Source organism: Mustela putorius, unplaced genomic scaffold (genome assembly GCF_011764305.1).
Source record: "Mustela putorius furo isolate JIRA1106 unplaced genomic scaffold, ASM1176430v1.1 tig00003896_pilon_pilon_pilon, whole genome shotgun sequence".
NCBI lineage: Eukaryota > Metazoa > Chordata > Mammalia > Carnivora > Mustelidae > Mustela > Mustela putorius.
Window position 1 is genome coordinate 7,527,465 of NW_025422045.1, and position 24,706 is coordinate 7,552,170.

General features: G+C 37.6%; 1 protein-coding gene and 1 pseudogene across 9 annotated transcripts in view; one reads left to right on the plus strand and one right to left on the minus strand.

Annotated features, from left to right (window-relative positions):
* The window catches only part of HERC1 (HECT and RLD domain containing E3 ubiquitin protein ligase family member 1), a 186,960-nt gene that overhangs the window by 133,055 nt on the left and 29,199 nt on the right, over nt 1-24,706 (minus strand). For all 9 annotated transcript variants that reach the window (XM_013059547.2, XM_013059545.2, XM_045067489.1 and 6 more), the window contains 3 exons: nt 10,519-11,474; nt 4,071-4,166; nt 169-363 (listed from right to left, as the gene is read on the minus strand). In XM_013059547.2, coding sequence (XP_012915001.1) covers nt 169-363; nt 4,071-4,166; nt 10,519-11,448 — 1,221 coding nt within the window. In that variant the 5' untranslated portion in view covers nt 11,449-11,474. The remainder of the gene's footprint in view (nt 1-168; nt 364-4,070; nt 4,167-10,518; nt 11,475-24,706) is intronic.
* On the plus strand, nt 17,818-18,101 carry LOC123388220 (annotated as a pseudogene).

Consider the following 24,706-nt stretch of genomic DNA (forward strand, 5'->3'; position numbering starts at 1 on the left):
CCTGCCTTTCTGCCTACCTGTGATTTCTGTCTGTCAAATAAATAAATAAAATCTTTAAAAAAAAAAAAAAAAGAAGAAGAAGCGAGACTCTTCACTCACTTAAAAAAAACTCTTAACACTACTTAGAGCAAACCATCTACCAATTTGTAAGATATGTAGAGGACTCACAGTCTGAGCATCAGAGAAACTGGGAGCCAGTTTGGGCTGTAGTATTTTCTCCTGTGTGCCTTCCACCAATTGATGGCTGCTGTTGCTCCCCCAGACGTAAACCTCACAGGTTTCTGAGACAATAGGAGCATCACCAGTCTGAATGCTATCTGGGCTAGCACATGTTCTTGAGTAATCAGATGCCATTCTGCAAACCTATTAAAGTTAAAAATATGCAATAAATAGGCAAGACATTCTTAGTGGAGACATTTTCATAAATGTTGTCTGAAATTACTGTTTATTTTCCTTATTTCTAAAACTCTCAATGGCTCAAATAACTTAAGAATACATCTAATTTTAAATACAGATGGCTAGACTACATACTCCTGTAAAAGATACTAATAAAGGTGGCAAAAATGAGGAGGAGACACATAATCAAGACTTTTTTTGACTAGTAATTATGGCACACACAGCATTACAGGAAAAAGAAAAAACACCTTAAAAAACAAAGTAGAAGAGGCACCTGGCTGGCTCAGTCAGTAAAGCATGCAACTCTTAATCTCAGGGTTGTGGGGCTTGAACTTTTGAAAACTTACTTTTAAAAAAAAAGAATCGATAATCCTATAACCTTAATACAGTGAATGTTATCTTTTTACCTACATTCTTCCAGAACTTTGCATATACACGTTCTTTAACATAGTTAACACAGTGGATATATAAAAGTGATGAAACAAAAGGCAGACAAAATTTTCCACAGCTAACTTATCTTCATGAATGAACTGATAATTTTCCATCTATGTAAAAACCCCAGTTTATTTAACCCTTTTCTTTTAAACAAGACATTTAGAGTCTTTTTGTTACACAAGCCATTTTTAAGAACATAGTTGTTACTACCTTTTTCATTACTTCTTAAGTAGAGAAGCTCAAAAATGAGGCTACTCTATCCCAAAACAACAACATCTTATGATTCTTGAAACATACTCTAGAAAACTGCTTTCCAAAACGGTGCTACTAGGTATCACCAGCAGTACATTTTATGTACATATAAAATAAAAATCATAAAATAAAATAAAAATAAAATAAAAATCATTGCTTATTTACCACCTGTGTTGAATGTAATGGTAAAGTCTGTTGCTATTCATAATACATTTTTAAAAACCATACTTCTCTACCTGCTGCCCCCCACAGCCCTGCCAAAAGGATAGGCCCCAGGGTGGCCATTTCAATTGCCCTAACCAAGGAATACGTCTATACGAGAGTACCAGTCTCACCACATCCATACCAATAACACATATTATGCTTTTAATTTTTTGCAAAGGCTTAAGTGGGATCAAAGAGGATGCATTATTTTAACTTGACATTTTGTTATTATTAACAGAACTAAAGTTTTTCTTTCTTTGTTTACCACTAACTTTTGCCTATTTACTTAGTAAGGCTTAATGGATTTTTAACTGTCTTATACGAACTCGATATAATAAAAATACTAACTCTGGGGCACCTGACTGGCTCAGTCAGTAGAGCGTATGACTCTGGTAGGGTCGTGAGTCAGAGCCCCATGCTGGGTGAATAGAGTACTTAAAAAATAAATTAAATAAATAAATAAATAAATAACTCTGACTACAGCTGTTGTCAATTTTTTTGTCTGTCTTACAGTGTTTTGTGGGGTTTTCTTTTTTGCTCAACCAAAACAAGAGAAGGAAAACCTTCAAAAGTCAACCTTCAAAAGCCCATTAAATGGAAGGGGACAGAATAATTTTAGTCAGAATCATTTAGTCATAATCATCCAAAACAACAGAATGACATGTGTGTTCAACATTCTGCAGTGAACATAAGGATGGTTATGAGGACACACAAATACATGTAAGTGAAGGCTGCTAGTCCCTAATAAGAGATCTGAAATTTTGCTGGAGACAAGAGAGGGTAGTGGGCCAAGAGTGTTAGAATTTTTTAATCTGAAGATCTATTACTGTAATAAGTTTTATGATAAATCCCAGCTCTTCTCCACTCCACATTCCGCCAAAAATGAGCAAGATAGAAAAAAAAAATTACTTATAGGGCTTAGAAATGTGTGTTTAAAAACTGGAGCGGGGGCAGGGCAGAAATCTAGGAAGATAACAGCAGCAGCAATGCCATTTTCTAAACACACTGATTCACTACACGGAACAACTACATGGCCAAACTTCAACTCCACACTTAACATTCACAACAAAACTAGGTGACAAGGTAACTCCAATAACTCCAAAATATAAGCAGATGCAGACAGATGAGTCTGGAATAATTTGATGTGTCACAGAGCAAGAAAGCTATGAAAGATTATTAGGCCTATATCAAAAGAACTTAGGGGACGCCTGGGTGGCTCAGTTGGTTGAGCATCCAACTCCTGGTTTCGGGTCAAGTCATCATCTCAGGGTTGTGAGATTGATTGAGCCCCATCTGGGGCTCTGTACTCAGCAGGGATTCTGCTTGAGTTTTCTCTCCTCTCTGTCTGCACTTCTCCCTGCTTACACTCTCTCTTTCTCAAATAAATATCTCTTTAAAAAAAAAAAAAGAACTTAGGAACCACCCTGAAGAGACTACTACCTTAAAAGACTATTGGCCAAAGATGAAATAATATGAGCTCCACTACTGATAATAATTTAATGGGTTAAAACTCAAACAGGTTTAAGTCTATGGGTTCATAACATTTTTCAAATGAAATCAACTGGTCCACTTTGGAGGATGACAGACCAATTCATTAAACTGAACACTAGTTTATAAAATCAGTGTTCAAATTTTTAAAAACTGAACAGACATAATCAAGCACTTATTCAGCCTTTCTTACATGAACTGAAACAGAGTAACCAAATAATTGATAAGGGTATCAACTTTATAAAAACATTCCAATGAACAAAAGAGGAGTGATACAACTAAAATATCAACATTTTGCAACCAACCACCTAGAATTAATCATTAAACATCAAGAGTTGCTAATACCACAATAACAGAGATACCTAGAAGGAAACTGATGAAAAATCATACAACCATGTATAGTCTTGCCAAAGGGATCAAATAAGCCTCTAGATCCACCTGCCAATTTGCAGAAAATAAATAGTGAACTGCATTATGCATAATCAATCAGCAAAAAGCCTAGGTTCTAAAGAAAAACACTGATGGAAAGAAAAAAAATGGAGGGGAACCTATAGATTAAGAGAGTTAAAAGACATCTTTTTTTTTTTTTTTTTAAAGATTTTATTTATTTATTTGACAGAGAGAAATCACAAGTAGATGGAGAGGCAGGCAGAGAGAGAGAGAGAGAAGCAGGCTCCCTGCTGAGCAGAGAGCCCGATGCGGGACTCGATCCCAGGACCCTGAGATCATGACCTGAGCCGAAGGCAGCGGCTTAACCCACTGAGCCACCCAGGCGCCCCTTTTTTTTTTTTTTTAATAGGCAAGACTGCACCATAGTGTCTAGATATACACACCTGGGTGACACAATGATAAAAGAAACGCAAGGAAGTGATTACTCTAAAAGTCAGGATAGTGGTTGCTTAGGGAAGGAGGACAGGGGTTAAGACCAGGACATGAAAGAGCCACTCAGAGTGGTTGGTAGTTTTATTTCTTTACCCGGGTACAGATTCGAAGGATATTTATTTTATAACAATTTGTTGAGCCTGACATTTGTGTGTTTTTCTGTATCTGTTTTTATTAAAAAATTTTTAAAGTTACCTACACATGATACAAAGCTCAAAATGAATAAAAGGGTATACACTGAAAAGTATGTCTCCTTCCCATTCCTGATGCCAGATACCCTAGCTCCACTTTTTAGTGGAAACCACTGATGCTACTTACTTCTGCATCCTTTTCAAACACTGAATAATTATTTTCGTGCTATAGCATTTTAATACAAAGTAATTTTAAATGTAAAAGCCATGATTATTACATACCTCTTCAAAGAGACATAAAGCTGCCTCATAGAGTGAGCATAAGCCATCAGATGTTCTGGTTGGTTCCCTCCACTGACTCCGATCAGCAGATGAACCCTACAGTTTCAGGAGAGAAACATACATATTAAAATCACTTAAATATTCCACGGAAGTATCTGAGGAACTGTATATATGAGTATGCATGCTAATCTCAAATCCTAACATTAGGTCATGAAACCAACTTTTACAGAGAAGTGCTAGAAAAGATGGAGCTATTGAGTGAAACAGTAAATTACGTGTCAATCCCTCAATGACTGTTTATTCAACATAGGGCTTGCCTAGAAATAGACAAGGAGGCAGAATTTTGCCAATTACATGTTCTTTGGCTGGCCAATATCCAATAAAGGAGCCCCCAGGAAATATTCTACTCTCCTGGAGCTGCCTTGCCCATCTGTCCCTGAGGATACAGGCAAGTAGAACATAGCCAGCTTGAGTGATGACCTTGACCAGAGCAGCAGAAAGTCCATTCCTCCCTTCTTAGTTCCAGTAAAACTGAAGGCCCACAATTCAATTCATGTAGCTACCTGACTTCTTTAGCAACAAAGCATCTTTTTCCTATCACAGATGAGGAATCATAGCACTGTTCTGGGACTCTCCAGAATAGGGGTCAATGGCTGTGACCAGAAATCATTCTGTCATTGACAAATGACAAAGCAGAAAGTGAACTTGATCTCACTCCTCCTTCAAATTCCCAAATCCTTAAATCTTTAGATCACAAATGTCAAGTTCCTTCTCTGATTTAGCAATCCTGTAATCATGAAATTTTCATCAGTGGCTTTTTTCAATGGATACTATACTGTAAAAATATTTTTATTCTAAATGATAAACTGGCAGATATACCATAAAAACGTTTATCTTCTACTATGGAAAGGAGGTTGGGCTAGATGCCTATAAGATCCCATCTAACTCTAAGATTATATGATTTTATCAGTTCAAACTATTTTAATTAACATGATTCTGAAGAAATGAAACAAATGTATATGTTGGCTATTTAATTCATGGCTAGTTTATCAGGTACTAACCTGCTACTGCCAAATCAATTTTTCTTTTTATCTGTTTAAGGTTGTGTTTCTCAAATTTTAATGTGGACATAAATTATCTAGAGACTATTAAAATACAAATTCCAATTCAGTAAATATAGATGGGGCCTAAGGTTCTGCATTTCCAACAAGCTCCCAGGATATGCCAGTGCTGCCATCTGAGGCTCACTTTTTGAGTAGTAAGACTAAAGAGAGCCACGTGTAGGTGTGGAGTCATACCTCCTAAGTGTTCCTAAGCTAAGTGTTCAAAATTAACTAGTACTGGACATACAAGGTATTGCCATACCAGCAAACACTCAGGAGTACAGACTCTGCAAATTCCATAACTAGTTGTGTAATACTTCTGAGAAAAACAATTGTAATCTGTGGCTCCATTATCTAAAAGGCCATCTCTAGCAATCACCAAATCAAAAGTAGATGTGGAACAATAGCCTGCTATGCCATCCTGGGAGCTGGTACCAGAGCCATCATAATCCCCTTTCTCATGCTTTTCTACAGTATGGAAGGAAATGTTAAAAACTGCATGAAGTTTTGAGTGACAGACAGACATGGGTTTAAATCCAGGCCACATCACTTACTGGATATGTGAATGAAGGATAAGTCTCCTTATTCTTAGACAGGAATAATGCTGATATTACTTAGGGCTATTGGGAAGACTAGAGTTATGTACAAAACATGCTTAGCACAATTTCTAATATACAGTAAGAAAATAAAACCGGTAGCAGTGATTATTAATTTGCAGCACGTGAACAGAGAAAGAAAATACAAGAAATCTTTAATAAATTCTTGCTAAATTTAAAAATAACAAACCAATAAAACAACCTTAAAACACGGTCACTCACTTCTGCTCTGCCCAATACAGTCAATATAGTACGCCCCACCCCCCAAATCCAGTTTCACTTTGTGTGGTTTAGCTACCCAAGGTCAATAGCAGTCCAGAAGCAGGTTCTCCTTTTTCTGACACATAATCAGAAGGTCAGTAATAGCTTAACACTAGGTCATAATGCCAATTCATTCACCCCACTTCATCTTCATCTCATTGGCATTTTATCATTTCACATCATCACAAGAAGGGTGAGTGCAGTTTGAAAGAGAAACGACATTTACATAACTTTTATTACAGTATATTGGTATAATTGCTCTATTTTATTGTCACTGTTAATCTCTTACTGTGCCTACTTTATAAGTTAAACTTTATCAGAGGTATATATGTAGGGGAAAAACCATAGCACATATAAGGTTTGGTACTATCTGCACTTTCAGGTTTCTACTGGGGGTCCTGGAACATAGCCTTCAAGGATAAAGCTTCTGCACAGCAAAGGAAACAGTCAACAGAACAAAGAGGCAACCCGCAGAATGGGAGAAGATATTTGCAAATGACAGTACAGACAAAAGGTTGATATCCAGGATCTACAAAGAACTCCTCAAACTCAACACACACAAAACAGAAAATCATATTAAAAAATGGGCAGAAGATATGAACAGACACTTCTCCAATGAAGACACACAAATGGCTATCAGACACATGAAAAAGTGTTCATCATCACTAGCCATCAGGGAGATTCAAATTAAAACCACATTGAGATACTACCTTACACCAGTTAGAATGGCCAAAATTTGCAAGACAGGAAACAACATGTGTTGGAGAGGATGTGGAGAAAGGGGAACCCTCTTACATGGTTGGTGGAAATGCAAGCTGGTGCAGCCACTTTGGAAAACAGTGTGGAGATTCCTCAAGAAATTAAAAACAGAGCTTCCCGGGGCACCTGGGTGGCTCAGTGGGTTAAGCCTCTGTCTTCGGCTCAGGTCATGATCCCAGGGTCCTGGGATCGAGCCCCACATCGGGCTCTCTGCGCTGCAGGGAGCCTGCTTCCTCCTCTCTCTCTGCCTGCCTCTCTGCCTATTTGTGATCTCTGGCAGATAAATAAAGAAAAAATCTTTTAAAAAAAATAAAAACAGAGCTTCCCTATGACCCTGCAATTGCACTACTGGATATTTACCCCAAAGATACAGAGGTAGTGAAAAGAAGGGCCATCTGTACCCCAATGTTTATAGCAGCAATGGCCATGGTCGCCAAACTGTGGAAAGAACGAAGATACCCTTCAATGGACGAATGGATAAGGAAGATGTGGTCCATAAACACTATGGAGTATTGTGCCTCCATCAGAAAGGATGAATACCCAACTTTTGAAGCAACCTGGATGAGACTGGAAGAGATTATGCTGAGTGAATTAAGACAAGCAGAGAGAGACAATTATCATATGGTTTCAGTTATTTGTGAAGCATAACAAATAGCATGGAGGACAAGGGGAAATGGAGAGAAGGGAGTTGAGGGAAATTGGAAGGGGAGGTGAACCATGAGAGACTATGGACTCTGAAAAACAATCTGAGGGTTCTGAAGGGGTGGGGGGTGGGAAGCTGGGGGAACCAGGTGGTGGGTATTAGAGAGGGCACGATTGCATGGAGCACTGGATGTGATGCAAAAACAATGAATACTGTTATGCTGAAAAGAAATTTTTTTTTTAAGATTATATTTATTTATTTGACAGAGAGAGATCACAAGTAGATGGAGAGGCTGGCAGAAAGAGAGAGAGGGAAGCAGGCTCCCGGCTGAGCAGAGAGCCCGATGCAGGACTCGATCCCAGGACCCTGAGATCATGACCTGAGCTGAAGGCAGCGGCTTAACCCACTGAGCCACCCAGGCACCCCTGAAAAGAAATTTTTAAAAAATAATAAAATAAAATAAAAAAGGATAAAGTTAGAGGATAATGTAGTTAAAGTAAGACTATGCCACCACAGTCAGTAAGGATTAAAGACATCTCTAAAACCAAATCTGTACACAGAATTCTTAATGTCAAAAAGAAAATAATACTATACCTAGGCATTTTTAAAAAACAAATTTTTTTTTGTATATGTACTGCCAAAGCAAGCACAAAAAAAAGCCCCAAATTTTGGGAAATACAGTACATTAAACGTATAACTTTATAAACTGTTAACATAGGAATTTCAATGGTCTAAAAATAAATGGAAATTAAAATAACATAAATTCATGGTTTCATAGGTTGTCACTTAATTACCTCCCTCTCTTAAGCACCTACCATCAAAAATAATGGTAAACCTTTTTTTTTTTTTTCACATTTGTCTTTTTAAGATATTCTGAGAAGGACATAAGACTAGATGGAGTACATTTCCATATATTCTTGCTATCTGGTTTTACACTACTTAAAATTGTGTAGCAGTGACTCCCTGCTGCCTACAGGAATGGGTCTCAGCACCCCACAGTACGAGATACAAGGCCCTGTCTTCACCTCATCCCGTACTACCCCATCCATCCATCCAGAGGGTTGCTCTCCTACACCTTGGTCACCTTGTGAACTCTGGTCCTCTCATCCAAAATCTTCTCCAACTCCCCACATTCACACACTTGCATGTTTGCAGGCAAATTCTTTCTACTTTTCAACTAAGCTCAGGGATCATTCCTCCACAAGACATTTTCTACCCCTTCCCTCCAGTTCTCTTCCTGGGTCTCACCACCTCCTCCTACTGCAGATGTCTACTATAGCCCTTTATCATTTATTTGAAATGTCTGTGTATCTGTCTTTCTTTAAACTGTGAGCTGGCTGAAGGCATGGATGCTACAAAGCTCATTTACCATTTCTTTTTTGTTTTTGTTTTAAGATTTTATGTATTTCTTAGAGCGAGCACAACCAGGGGGAGTGGCAAGCAGAGGGAGAGGGAGAAGCAGGCTTCCCGATAGGCAGAGAGCCCAATGTGATGCAGGGCTCAATCCCAGAAGCCTGGCATCATGACCTGAGCTGAAGACAGACACTAAACTGACTGAGCAACCCAGGCACCACTCATTTACCTTTTAAACTCAGTGCCAAACAGTATCTGGCACACAGTGTTAAATAAACACCTGCTGACATCAAAGGCCAATGGTGTTTTTATTATTGTTTATTCTTTCAGAATTCAGAGATATACATTGACATTATTTCCCTCTCTTTATTTAAATATGTTAATGAGTATTTTGTGAACTCCCATTCAAACACCATTACTGCAAGTGTATCATTAGTGAAGGTTAAGAATCACACAAGTAAATAAAAATAAAGGATTGAACTCATTTTTGTTAGTCCTTACATCAGGTACTCAGTTGATGGTTATGTGTCTTTCCCTTTAACTTTTAGCTTGGGGTAAGCTTTGTCCCAGTTGTTCAGGGTAGAGAAACTTAAGGCAGGGTTGGAATCCAGAGTACTGGGAGAGGATATACCTATTTTCTGAATTCTCAGACAACACTGTAAAGTATAAAAAAATGAGTTCGGGCGCCTGGGTGGCTCAGTGGGTTAAAGCCTCTGCCTTCGGCTCAGGTCATGATCTCAGAGTCCTAGGATCAAGCCCCGCATCGGGCTCTCTGCTCAGCAAGGAGTCTGCTTCCTTCTCTCTCTCTGCCTGCTTCTCTGCCTGCTTGGGTTCTCTGTCTGTCAGATAAATAAATAAAATCTTAAAAAAAAAAAAAAAGTGGGTTCTGGAGAGAAAGAGTATTAGACTCTATCGCTTACTGTGTAAGAAGGAATCATAAACGTAAATTTCAATTAATAACCATTCCTTTCTCCAAAAGCCAATCTGAGATTTAATTAAATTCAATCTAATATAGGCCTGTGATGACTTTAGGAGAACTAAACTAAATCAAATATCCAAGATTCTTGCCCAGAATAGATCCAGAATTCTGTGGAAAGCAATCTAGTTTTCTGGGGTACCCTCATCACAATAAAGAACTGTATTACAGGGTATAACCACAGAGGCTATGGAGGGAGGCCCCTTCTCACGAGGTGTGTTTGTCCCAGAATAAAAGAGGTAAATGGAAAGAAAAGTAGAAATCCAACAATATAAACTTATATTTTACTACTTCCTTACTATAGTTTATAAACTTCAAGGTAGGCCTTCACGGGAAAAATCAACTTAACACAAACACAGTAAAAGCCATATACAGTAGTCAGAAAAAACATGGGCTTTGTGTACAGACTTGAGGTTGTAAGAATTAGTTTTAGTTAACACAGCCATCTGCCCCATAAGTGCTTAATTAGTGTATGTTTTACTTCCAGTTATTTTGCCAAATAGATGTGTAAATTTAGGAAAACTACCACAGTTTCTTTATTCTTAAGATAAGGATAAATAATGTCGACCTCACATATTAACATGATAATTGACTCAGACAGTACATATAAAGCACCTGGTTGGTAGCAGGCACACAACAAAAGTTACCTCTCTTCTCTCCCAACTCCTGGTACTGGGGAGCAGTAAATAAAAGAAGTCAAAAGAGGAATGAGATGGTGTATTACAGATTAATTTAAGGAAAAATTTATAGTACATACCAAAGAACGCCTCATCTGCATTAATATAGTCATAAAGCAGTCAAAGCTGATCATTCCTTCCTGGCTTGATAGTAGTTTGCTTTTCTCCATGGAATTTACAACCGCTGAAGCTCCCAAAGCCATTTCTATCCATTCAAGAAGATACCGCAAAGAGCCTCGCTGAGCTGCTAAACCAAGTAGCAGCTCAGAAGCTAATCTGCGACCTAAAGTGTCTGCACCAGAATTGGGAATAGTTACTCCTTTAAGAAATGTTGTCACTTGTGATAAGCAGTCCAAACCCATCGGAGGAATCTTGCTTTCATTTGCTAAAGATAATGGTGGCAAAGAGCTGACAACTTCAATTGCAGTATGAATAACGTCGTTGCAAAGACTAAGACCAGGTCCTGACACAGGCATCATCCAGCTTTGTCTCAGAAGTGCAAATAATAAGCTTAGACCAGTTCGAACACCCATTTCTATAAGTGCATCAGTGCTTGACCGGGGACGTTCACTAACAGAATGGACATCTGCTGAACCAGAGCTGCTCTCTGGGGAATGCTGCTGCTGTTTCACTTTGCCTTTGTCATGGTATTTATTAGAAAGTGCATAAAAGACACGCTGGAGTACAAGGAGTCGTTTCCGAAGTGCCCCAGCAAATGGGGAATCTGAACATACCATCTTCGCTAGTGCTAGCTGGCTGCTAAGAAGGGCATCCAAATAGTGGTCCTGCTCATCACTTGAAAGAGACTCACGTTCAAAGTCTGGCAACTGTGGTCCTTTGAGGCACAAAACTTGTTGGGGCAAAGGTACTACTTCTTTATTGCTGACCAGTTTAGAATACAGAACAGCAACTCCCTCTCTTGTAGCAATAGATTCACTATCCTCTGTAATCCAGGAGCTGTTGAGGTGTTCAAGCCACTTCAGTTTCACTGGTGGAACCATAGTTGCCATGTTGGTTTACTCTTCAGCCATTAGTTCTACAAAGAGAGATGAAAAAGCAGTCAAAAACTTATATAGGTGATTCACAAAATGTTTCTGAACCTCCACCTTACACTTACAATTAGCGATTTCAAACTGGTGAAACAAAGTCTGAACTTCAATTAACAGGAATGTACCAATGTTAGTATTTTAGCTTTCATAAATGTACTATTAGTTATAAGATGCTAATATTAAGGAAAAATGGGTGAAGGACACATATAGGAACTCTGTATAATTTTTGCAACTTTTGTGTAAACCTAAAATTAACCCCACATAAAGTTTATTATAAAATTAGTGATTTGCATACCTTTTCCCTTCAGATTCTGGTCCCACTGTCAGCATAACAGTGGGTTTTACATGCTGATCACCCCCAAATTCTTATCTTCAACCCAGACCTCCTCCCTGAATTCCATACTCATATATACAATTGCCCACTTGACTTTGCCGTATAGATATCTAATAGGCATCTCAACATACTCAAAACTGAATTCCTAATCCACCAATGACCACACAAATCTGTTGTTCCTGTAGACCTCCTCATGTCAATAAATGGCAACTCTATCCTTCTAGCTCCTTTGGCCAAAAACCTTGAGAGTCACCACTAATTCCTCCTTCTTACACTCCAAATTAGTCAGTGCTACTTTCAAATACATCCAGCATCCAAACAGTTCTCACCCCCTTTATTGCTAAAACCGTACCCCAAACCATCATCTCTTGGATCACTGAAGGAACCTTCCTGCTAGTCTCCATGGCTATATGGAGGAACCACAGTGACTCCAAAAGGGCAGAAATGTTTTTGTATATTTTGTTTACTGCTGTATTCCAACACATAGTAAATACAATGTAAGAATTTGTTTTTTAAAAAAGTACTCTAATGAATCATTGAACACTACATCAAAAACTAATGATGTACTATGAAGTGGCTAATGGAATATTAAAAAAAATACTTAAAAATTAAGTCCTATGGGATGAAATAGTCACAAAGGACTGGCATCCAAGGTACATAAAGAACTCCTATAATTCAGTAATAAAAAGACAATTTAATTTTCAAAATGGTCAAAAGACTGAACAAAACTTCACTGCAGATATATGAATAGCCAATAAGTACAAGAGAAGTTCTCGACATCATTAGTCATCAGAAAATGCACATTAAAAAAACAAATAGAGGGGCGCCTGGGTGGCTCAGTGGGTTAAAGCCTCCGCCTTCAGCTCAGGTCATGATTTCAGGTTCCTGAATCAAGCCCCGCATCAGGAGGGAGCCTGCTTCCCCCAACTCTCTCTGCCTACTTGTGATCTCTGTCAAATAAATTAAAAAAAAAAAAAAAAAAAAAGACTGACAACACCAAATGTTAGCAAGAATGTAGAGCAATCGAAACTCTCACAAATTATTTGCAGGACTGTGAATGGGAAAAAGCACTGGTAGTTTCTTATAAAACTAAACTAATAGTTTTCTTATAAAACTAAAACTAATCTCTACTCAATGACTTAACCATTGTTTTCCTAGGGGTTTGCCGAGAAGAAAACACGGGTCCACAAAAAGACTTAAATAAAAATATGGTTTCCCCTAGAAGGTGAGAGCATGAATAAACTGGGAAGGAACATGAAGGAATTTCCTAGGGTGATGATAATATTGAATTACCCAGGCATATGCATTTATCAAAACTCAATAAACACACATTTAAAATTTTTACATTTCACTGAATGTGACTTTTACCTCAGTAAATACTGAACTCTATTTGATATGCAAACAGAAGTATATTTGGGGAGAAGTATACTGATAACTATAATTTATTTTGTAATGAGTCAAAAAATAAGATGCATTGATGTGTAATATTTCTTTATACATATCCATATATATGAATAGGTATGCAGTAAAACAAAAATATTAAAAGGGGCGCCTGAATAGCTCAGTGGGTTAAAGCCTCTGCCTTCGGCTCAGGCCATGATCCCAGGGTCCTGAGATCAAGCCCTGCATCGGGCTCTCTGCTCAGCAGGAAACCGGTTTCCTCCTCTCTCTCTGCCTGCCTCTCTGCCTACTTGTGATTTCTCTGTCAAATAAATAAAATCTTTAAAAAATATATATATATTAAAAGACTAATGGCAGAATCTCAATTCATTTAATAATCTTTCAACTTGGCTATATATTTGAGATTTTTTTTTAAGGGCAGGGAATAATCTTTTTTTCTTTTTTAAAGATTTTATTTATTTAATTGACAGAGATCACAAGTAGGCAGAGAGGCAGGCAGAGAAGGGGGGGGGGAGCAGGCCTCCTGCTGAGCAGAGCCCTATGGGGGCCAATCCCAGGACCCTGGGATCATGACCTGAGCCAAAGGCAGAGAGGCTTTAACCCACTGAGCCACTCAGGTGCCCCATATTTGAGATTTTCATCATAAATTATTGCAAGGGAGGTGGGGACTAAGTCTGCAAAATGGAAGTCATAACAGTTCGTACTAAAAAAAAATCCTCAAATACTTAAGGGCATTTTATTGTCATGATATAGGTAATCTTCAAGAAAGAGCTCAAGTGATAGTGATCCTAGACTAATTAAAAGGAGTTTCCAAGCGCCTGGGTGGCTCGGTGGGTTAGGGCCTCTGCCTTAGGCCCAGGGTCCTGGGATTGAGCCCCGAATCCGGCTCTCTGCTTGGTGGAGAGCCTGCTTTCCCCTCTCTCTCTATCTGCCTCTCTGCCTACTTGTGACCTCTCTCTCTGTCAAATAAATAAATAAAATCTTAAAAAAAAAAAAAAGGAGTTTCCTATTTGTCAATATGCCTTATTAAATTCTAAATATAAGGGACACCTGGGTGGCTCAGTTGGTTAAGCAGCTGCCTTCGGCTCAGGTCATGATCCCAGCGTCCTGGGATCGAGTCCCATATCGGGCTCCTTGCTCCGCAGGGAGCCTGCTTCTCCGTCTGACTCTGCCTTCCACTCTGTCTGCCTGTGCTCACTCTCGCTCGCTCTCTCTGACAAATAAATAAAATCTTTAAAAATAAATAAATAAATAAATAAATTCTAAATATAAAATCTGATGACACTTCCCTTCTCAAGATTATCATTACTATGCTTAATTATGTTCATTACTCAGAAAGTATGTACTTGGGAAGGGGAAAACAAAACCTAAGCTTCCTCCCACTTCATTTAGTAATTATTCAACATTGTGCAGGGGAGGAGAACCTGAATGGCTCAGTTAGTTAAGCATCCAACTCTTGATATCAGCTCAACTCTTATCTCAGGATTGTGAGTTCAAGCCCCACATTGTTTAAAAAAGACAAAAACAAAAACACCACATTGTGCAGAGGATATTAGAGTACCTTACCTCCTCCCTTCCTGCAACCTATATGTAATCTTTGTTCTTTTTAATTTTGCAAGTTTGATAGCTGTAAAGGCATACGATGTTGCACTAATTTCAATTTTCCCAATTACTAATAAATTTGAACATTTTATATTTATTGATCATTTGGATATCTTCTGGATATCCAATAGGAAAGATACTTACTTTACACTGCATGACCTTCTGAATTTCATATATGTGCATTTGTTACCAAACCAAATCTTAAAACTCCATTTTTAAATAACGGAAACCAAAACAAAGAAAAAGTCAAATTTTTAGAAATGCTCTTCTACAATTTTTTAAACAAAAAGGGGAAGAAGAAAAAGGATTTCACAATTTCTAGAAAAGTATATAAAAAACATAATTTATCAACAAAATGTAGCCAAAGTTGACCAAAAGCAATCTACAAAGACTTAAAATACTTGATTTCTCTTTTTTTTTAAGATTTTATTTATTTATTTGACAGAGATCACAAGTAGGCAGAGAGGCAGGCAGAGAGAGAGGAAGGGAAACAGAGGCCCCCTGCTGAGCAGAGAGCCCCATGCGAGACTGATACCAGGACCCTGAGACCATGCATGACCTGAGCCGAAGGCAGCAGCTTAACCCACTGAGCCACCCAGGCACCCCAAAATACTTCATTTCTAAGTAAGACTTCAATGAATAATTCAATTCAGTATTAGAAAAAAATAAGCTTAAAAATTGAGTAATAAATATAGCAGTAACTGATGAATAAGACAGACAAAAGAATAATAGGATTCATATCTAAATTTTAGAGGTGATTCTCGACGGGGGGGTGATCAGCTAATCGAATCAAGGAAAGAAAAAGATAAAACATAAGATACTCAATATTATAAATATGAATGGAAAGACAGAAATGGAAGTTTACCTGTTCCTCAAAAAGTTAAACATAAAAGTTACCATGTGACCCATCAATTCCAGTCCTATATCTAAACTCAAGAAAACTGAAAATATATGTACACAGGAAAACATGTACAGGAACATTCGATAACAGTATTACTTATAATAATGGAAAAGTAAAAACCAACCCAAATGTCACCATCATTGAATTCATCAATAGATGAATAAACAAAATGTTCTGTTATTTATATAACAGAATATTATTCAGCCATAAAAAAGAATGAAGTACTAATATATGCTATAACAAATATATGCTATAACATGACTGAACCTTGTAAACACGCTAAGTGAAGAAGCCAGAAGAAGCCAGGTCACACACACTGTATGATTTTATTTATATGAAATGTTCAGAACTGACAAATGAATAGAAACAAACAAACAAAAAAAGTTAGTTGTTGTAGGTCAGGAGCTAGTGGGAAAATAGGGAGAAACTGCTTAATGCTTAATGTAGGAGGGGTTTTACTTTAGAGCAATTAAAAATGTTTTGGAACTGGACAGAGATGGTGGTTGCAAATACTGTGAATGCACTAAGAACAAATAATGATTCACTTTAAAATGGTTAATTATGTGTTTGTGAATTCTGACTCAATAAATTATTTTTAAAAAGAAAATGACATGGCAGGAAGTACTTCACCAAAATGAACTTGGATATGTTGCCAAAGGAGATAGAATCAACAGTGCACAAATATACAAGAAATACACAAACAAATATACATCAAGAATGACTTTGAGGGATCAAAAAAAAATTATAAGATGCCATCCCAGATTCATCAAATTGTGAATTCAGGGAAATTCAGGAAAGAAAGTCAAGAGTATTTAAACAGAAATGAATCAGAACAACTAGAAACCATAAAAATGTTCATATGAAATCGTAAGAAAAAGAACCTGAGTTTAGAATGTGAGAAAAAAATTTAATGAGCCAATGACTTCCCTTTTGGTTCTATAATCTACAATGAGACAAAACTGATAATATGGAAGATGAAAATTCCACAATGCACCTAGCACAGTGTCTGGTATTTCAAAGTCCTTAATGAAGGCTGCATTTGAAGAAAACCAACTGGCTAGTAATTTAGTGAATTAGAGAGTCAGAATAACATGGTTAGGATACTAGTGAAATATATCAGTAATGAGATTTAAACAAACTAACAACAAAAATCAAGCTGTGGGTGTCTGAAGAAAGAAATCTTTTTATGCCTTCAGGAAACAGACAATTTTTAAAACTACTGTAAATGTTTCAGGGCATTGAAGAAAGAGTCTTTGCTCTTCTTAAGTAGCCAATAAAGTAATATCAAAACTCAACAAAGCACAAAAAATACAATTGCAATGCTTCCCTATAAAGGTAGTTATAAAAGTCCACAACTAAAACATTAGCAAGCAAAGTGGAACTGTATATTAAAAGGTTAACATGTAACATGTTGAATGGGTTTATTTGAGGAATATAATGATAGAGCAACAGAGCAAATCTATTATCATTAACAAAATCCATGTTATACTGTGAGACGTTAAAAAAACAGCTGATAAAATACAGCATCCATTCCTAATAAAAATCTAATAATAAGGCAAGAATAAAGGTTTCCTTTTTATTTTTTTTTAAAGGTTTTATTTATTTATTTGACAGAGAGAGATCACAAGCAGGCAGAGAGGCAGGCAGAGAGGGAGGAGGAAGCAGGCTCCCGGCTGAGCAGAGAGCCCGATGCGGGCCTCGATCCCAGGACCCTGAGATCATGACCTGAGCAGGAGGCAGCGGCTTAACCCACTGAGCCACCCAGGCGCCCCAAGGTTTCCTTTTTAAATTATTAAAAATTTTATATCACAAAACAAAAGAAAAACACTGGCAGCACTGGTTCCTAGAGTCAAATACAAATGCCCACTTTTACCGCTTTTATCAATAATGCAATTGAACAAAAAAATAAGTATTATATAGTAGTCTAGAAATTGTTATCACAGTGAGGTAGTTGATTACAGAATAAATAAATATCAAAATTCAAAAGTATCTAGCTCTAAGTAGTCACATGATCCAACTGTGGGGTGGTCCCACACTCTCATGATCACGCTCACCAACTGCCCCGAACACAGCTGAAACAGAAAATGGGAAGATGGCTGCAAACTCTTCAGGACAAAGTTTTCAAAACAGAAATAGAAGTTGCAATCTTGGCAGAACTAGACAAAGGGAAGAAAGTTACTAAAGCGAAGCCAATCCTCAACAATCATCCTGGTGCTAGCACTGCCCTCTCAGAGACCCTCATTAAGGACTTCCGGGAGCGTGCTAAGCACCAGCACATTGCAGCAGCACGCACACATTCATCTGGACACTTCAAAACTCAAGACTCTACATGAAAATCTTATTCTTGCCCTTTTACCTCATCCTGACCCAGAATAAAGAACATATTTGCAATGAAAGTGACTTTATAATATCAAATGCCAAAGCTATTATCATTCAGTGCTATACAAACTATGACTCAGAATTTGGGCAAAATTTCAAATTTTGTTCTTCCTTAAAAGAAAGGTATATGTAAGTGAAAGCAAAAATGAGGGTAACCTGGATAATGAGAGGTTTGGAAGTTGTATTACCTAAGGAATTGATCATGCTACCTGTGACTATAACTTTTTTGCAATTCAATTTGATTTTAACTCTAAATCAGACTCTACATTGGATGGTTACCTTAACTCATCCCTGAGCCCCCAATAAGTTGGACTAGGTATATTATTTCCACAACAGGCTTTAAAGAATCATTTACAGTACTTAACTTTAAAGAAACAAGAGTATTCTTTAATAATATAAACCAGAACTCCTGGGTGGCTCAGTCAGTTAAGCATCTGCCTTTGCCTCAGGTCATGATCCCAGGGTCCTGGGATTGAGCCCCATATAGGGCTCCCTGCTCAGTGGGGACTCTACTTCTCCCTCTCAATCTCCTCCCTGCTTGCGCTCTCTCCTCTCTCAAATAAATAAATAAAATCTTTAAAAAAATATATATATAAACCAATAGGCTTAAGTAAGTTGCATTCATATTTGCTATTTATGGAATTGATGTCAGTGTACCTTCTGATTTTACAATCAGCATACCCATAAATAAATAAATATATATTTTTTTTAATTTAATTTTTTTTTTTTTTTTAAAGAGAGAGTGAGACAGCACATGAGAGGGGGAGTGAGAAGGGCAAAAGTAAGAGAAAATCTTAAGCAGGCTCCCTGCTCAGCACAGAGCCTGAGGTGGGGCTCAATCCAAAAATCCCAAGATCAGGTCATGACCTGAGCCAAAATCAAGAGTCAGACACTTAACAAACTAAGCCACCTAGGCACCCCCATCCAGAAAATATTCTTTGTTAACTCAGGATTAGTTCCCTATTCTCAATTTTAAAGGAAAACCCAAGAGAAGCCTAAACTACTAACCAGTCTTAAATATCCTTTATAAGTATACACCACTATAAATGTGACTAAATTCTATTAAAAACAGTTACAAGAACCAAAAAGTCAAAAGTATCTTTAAATAACTACAATAACCAGGAATTATATAATATATAACAAGAAAATAATTATAGAGTTGTAACAAATATAAAATATCTAGTAATAAACTGAACAAGAAAACTGCAAAAATTTTATTAATAAATACATAAAATTCTACTGCAGAACAAAAGAGATTCTTTTAATAAATGGAAAGCTTATGCAATGTTATTTGGAAGAATCCATATTTTAGGTGGTCAATTAACATATAAAATTAATTCAGTATCAACCAAAATCACCCTGGACTTTTCTAATACTTGATAAAGTGTTTAAAATTATCTGTAAAAATAAATACATAGGAATTAAAAAGGAATAAAAAGAAAGGGGGAGAGAAAGATAGATCTCTGGAAAAAAAACTGGAAACTGAGAAAGGTCCTGGCTTACCATATATTAAAAATTACAGTGCTAGAATAGGGGCACCAGGATGGCTCAGTGGGTTAAAGCCTCTGCCTTCAGCTCAGGTCATGATCTCAGGGTCCTGGAATCGAGCCCCACATCGGGTTCTCTGCTCAGCAGGGAGCCTGCTTCCTCCTCCCCCTTTGCCTGCCTCTCGGCCTACTTGTGATCTCTCTCTCTCTGTTAAATAAATAAATAAAATCTTTAAAAAAAAAAGTTTAAAATACTATGGACCTTTATATTTAAAATAACCTTCCCCCAAAATAAAACAAAACCCAAATGTTTAATAACATACAAATTTGGATCATACTACAGGCTACCCACTTCTGGAAAGAATACAAACTCTATACTAGGTTACAGTATCATCAAAATTATTTCATTTTTTTAAAGTTTTTTACTTCTTTAAATAATCTCTACACCCCATGTGGGGTTCCAACTCACAACCCTGAGGTCAAGAGACACATGCTCTTAGGACTAAGCCAGCCAGGTGCCCCCAAATTATTTAATTTTTTAAAACTTAAATATTTGTTTCATGCTGTTACTCTCTTATGGTTTTTTATGACAAAGTATCTCAAATTTAACAGGTGTACAGTAAAGGCTTGTGAATTTTAAATTCTAATCTAATTTTTAAAATGAAAAAAATTTACATTAGAAACTACTGAATTTAGTCCTATTTCAGTGCTCTTATCCGCATATTAGATCCACGATTAGATCTTGAAAAACTGGGGTGGGGGATTTACATCATTTGACAAGATCATACAAAAGGTGAACGTAAGAATCAGGATTAAGCACAAGTCTCCAGAGTCTGAAGTCCAGCACTATTTCCATGGCCCCATAGTATCACTCCCCTGAAAAATTAATTCTACATGCAGGGTAGATGTGAGTAAGAATCAAGGGCAAGAACTTGTCAAAATATACACCCCTAGCTCCGCAACCCCAACCTACCCCACCAAAGAATTTCTTTTGGAGAAATGTGATATTGCCAGCCCCATCTTCACCTTTGTATTCAGTGCCTAAGGATGAAAGCTGTGACATTGTGATTTATACTAAGAAATATTTATTTACTTGGTTGTTGTCCCCATTCCTAGCAGAGAGCTCCTAAAACCCTTGGAATTTTCTGTGATGAGAGTAATAAAGGTGTCTTTTGCTACATTAATTAAGTGACTTTTGGAAAACATCTGAGGATGGGGCTAGTGTCCAGTGGAGCCAATCACTGTGGCTAGAAGGTAGGAACTTTCAGTCCCACCCCCTGGCCTCTGGGGAGGGGAGAGGAACTGAAGACTGACTGACTTCAACCACCAATGGTCAATGATTTAATCAATTATGCTTTGTAATGCAATCTCCACACACAAAAAAAGTGGTGGGGGCCCTGGCTGGCTCAGTCAATGGAGTGTGCCACTCTTGATCTCCGGGTTGTCAGTTTAAACCCCATGTTGCATGCAGAAATTATATAAAAAGAAAAATCTTTAAAAAACACGGTATGGTGGGCGCCTGGGTGGCTCAGAGGGTTAAGCCTCTGCCTTCAGCTCAGGTCATGATCTCAGGGTCCTGGGATCGAGTCCCGCATCGGGCTCTCTGCTCAGCAGGGAGCCTGCTTCCTCCTCTCTCTCTCTCTGCCTACCTCTCTGCCTACTTGTGATCTCTGTCAAATAAATAAATAAAATCTTTAAAAAAAAAAAAACAACAACACGGTATGGAGAACTCCCAGGTTGGTGAACACATAGAGACTCGAGAGTGTCGTGCTCCAAAAGGGCATGGAAGCTCTATACTCTCTCTCTTCCCCCATACCTAGCCCCACACATCTCTTCCATCTAGCTATTCCTGAGTTATATCCTTTCATAATAAACTGGTAATCTAGGAAGTAAAATGTTTCTCTGAGTTCTGTGCGCCCTTCTAGCAAATTAACCAAACCCAAAGAGGGGTCACTGGAACCCTCACTCTACAGCCAGTTGGTCAGAAGTACAGGTAACAATCTAACACGACATAGGTTACAGTAGTCTTCGAGGACTGAATCCTTAACCTGTGGGACCTGACCCTATCTCCAAGTATAGAGCATCATATTGAGTTAAACTGCAGGTCCAATAGTATGGTGTTCAAGAACTGCCTGGTTTTGTATAAAACACACACATCAAAAGTGGAATTAGAGTTAGAACTGCACATCTAATTGAAAATTCTCTCTATGCTGACCCATTATAGTAGCTTCCTTATCCAACTCCCTGATACCAGGTTCTCCCCAACTCCTGTTCATCCTTCATCTTTCTACAAATCTGCTCACATGTCTGAAACCTCAAAATGCTATTGGCTTACATGTAAAGGCCAATTGCTTTATACCAGCAACCACCTCCTTATACTCAGGAATTCAGGTACTTTCCTGTTGTTCTTCTTCCACCCTCTTCCATGCAAGGAACTTGAAAATTAGACTAATTCTAAGTCTCTAATAGGATACCTTTCACTCTAACCTATAATTAATCAGAGTTATTTTTTACTCTAACCCTAATAGATAATGTATTTCCCAAGATGGGGACACCATCTTATTCAATTTTAATTCCCTACCATGTAGCCTAATATATTACACTGTTTGTTAAATTAACTAATTACAACTAATGCCTACATTTAAATAATATTAACTAATAAAAGAGTAACTTTCAGGACACCTGGGTGGCTCAGTGGGTTAAGCCTCTGCTTTCGGCTCAGGTCATGATCCCAGCACCCTGGGATCGAGCCCCGCATCAGGCTCTCTGCTTCACAGGGAGCCTGCTTCTTCCTCTCTCTGCCTGCCCTCTCTGCCTACTTGTGATCTTTGTCTGTCGAATAAATAAATAAAATCTTTAAAAAAAAAAAAAAGAGTAACTTTCATACAAGTTAACTTCAAGTCAGTCGATGATGGACTAAAACTCAACTTAGGAGTTGTACAACTAAATTATAAACTGTAATTCAACAGAAACAAACTTTTACATACCTTTCTCTAAAGTTCAGTTCTGATATATTAATCTTTGGGAAATGGTGGCTATTATCATTACCATTATTATCTCCAATCACAGATATAATTACTATTCATATAATATCTATACCTAGCCCCTAATCTCAAGTGTAAAAGTAGAGAACTAAAGTCTAAAAGTATGGAAGAACCAAAAAATGTAGAACTTAAGTGTGTCTAAATTATAATATTGTTCAAACAAGGCAATGATACAGAAAGCCCTTGAAAGTTAATACAATCTCCACGGGTAGCAACAGAGGTCACGTTAATGAGAAACTAGGGACTTTGAAAGCAAAGAATTTAGAATTCGAGAGATGACAGGAGATGGAAGGTAATGAAACAATAAAATAGCAGAAAGTGATAGCAAGTACTTACATTCACAAGGATAGCCACAAGCAAGACTAAAAATGCGGAGAAGCAAGAGGTCCGAGAATTTCTGAGTGCAAGTTTCAGTAGCTATTCCTAAGTGTGGCTCAAGATTCTGTGAAACCAAATGCAGGAAAAACAAACCACAAGTTCACCTCAGTTGATTCAGAAAAAGCATTTGATGGAATTCAACACCTTTTCATGGGAAAAACAACAAACTAGGAACAGAAGGAAACTACCTCAACATAATAAAAGCCATATATGAAAACCCACAGCAAACATCATACTCAATGGCAAAAGCTTTTACTCTAGATTGAGAACAAAAGCAAGAATGTCGACTTTTGCCACTTCCATTCAACACAGTACTAGTTCTAATCAGACTAGTTATACACACACACACACACACACACACACACACACAAACACACATACAAAAGTTAGAACTCATAAATGAATACAGCAAAGTAGCAGGACACAAAGTCAAACACACACACAAACCAGTTGCATTTCTATAACTAATAATGAACAATCTGAAAACAAAATTATGTAAACAATTCCAATCATAACAGCATCAAAAAGAGTAAAATACTGAGGCATTAACTTAACCAAGGAGGAGAGAAACTTGTACAATGAAAACTACAAAACATTGCTGAAAGAAATGGATGTTAGGAAATATTCTTTCCACTAATGTGTATGTTTAATTTTTTTTAAGAAAAAGTTTAAAAAGTCAGTTTGCTTTTCAATAGTTTTACAATAAAGAAAAAAATCTCGGGCGCCTGGGTGGCTCAGTGGGTTAAGCTGCTGCCTTCGGCTCAGGTCATGATCTCAGGGTCCTGGGATGGAGTCCCGCATCGGGCTCTCTGCTCAGCAGGGAGCCTGCTTCCCTTCCTTTCTCTCTGCCTGCCTCTCCATCTACTTGTGATTTCTCTCTGTCAAATAAATAAATAAAATCTTTAAAAAAAAAAAAAAAAGAAGAACAAAATCTCTCCACAGTTGAAAAGGCCAAGAGCTGACCTCTCTCCCCTGCTCTCCTTCTATAAGTTATAACTGAGATGTTTAATTTCTGGAAGGAATCAGGCTCCTTGTTTTCTATTGCAGGACCTTCCCACACAAAGTTCCCTCTACTTAGAGCCTGCCTTCTCCATCCCACCCTCTTTCACCCAGTTAATACCGAATCATGAGATCTCAGTTTAAATAGCAGTACAGGGATATATACTGGGTACCTAGTTGAATAAAATGCCTCTTCCTCAGGGAAGCTACCCAAATACACACATATGAGAATCACGTCCTTCTTTTAAAATGCTCACAGAGTAGCCAATATTTAGCTTCTCAGTATTTTTCAGTTTGCAATTATATACTATTTGTGTGCTTACGTGTTCGTGTTCTCTCATATTTGTCTATAATGTCACGAGGGCATAGATGCTTATATCCTCAGTGCTTAGCAAAGGTAAAGCACATAGAGGGACCTCAATAAATATTTGCTGAATTGTGCTGAGCAATCTGCATCTATGTAGTTCATTATTTACACAGAATCCAAATTAAACCCAGATACTATCTTATTCTAAGCTGATATATAATGGAAGAACTTCAAAAGAACAAATTCCTGGTGTGCAGGTGCCACAGACAGACCATGTGAATTCCATCTTCAGTCCATTTCTGTCTCTTCTTCTCACTGTATATAATTTTTGGAGTGATTCTAGCTACTCCCAAGGCTTTCATCTACCTCTCATATGCTAATGAGTAT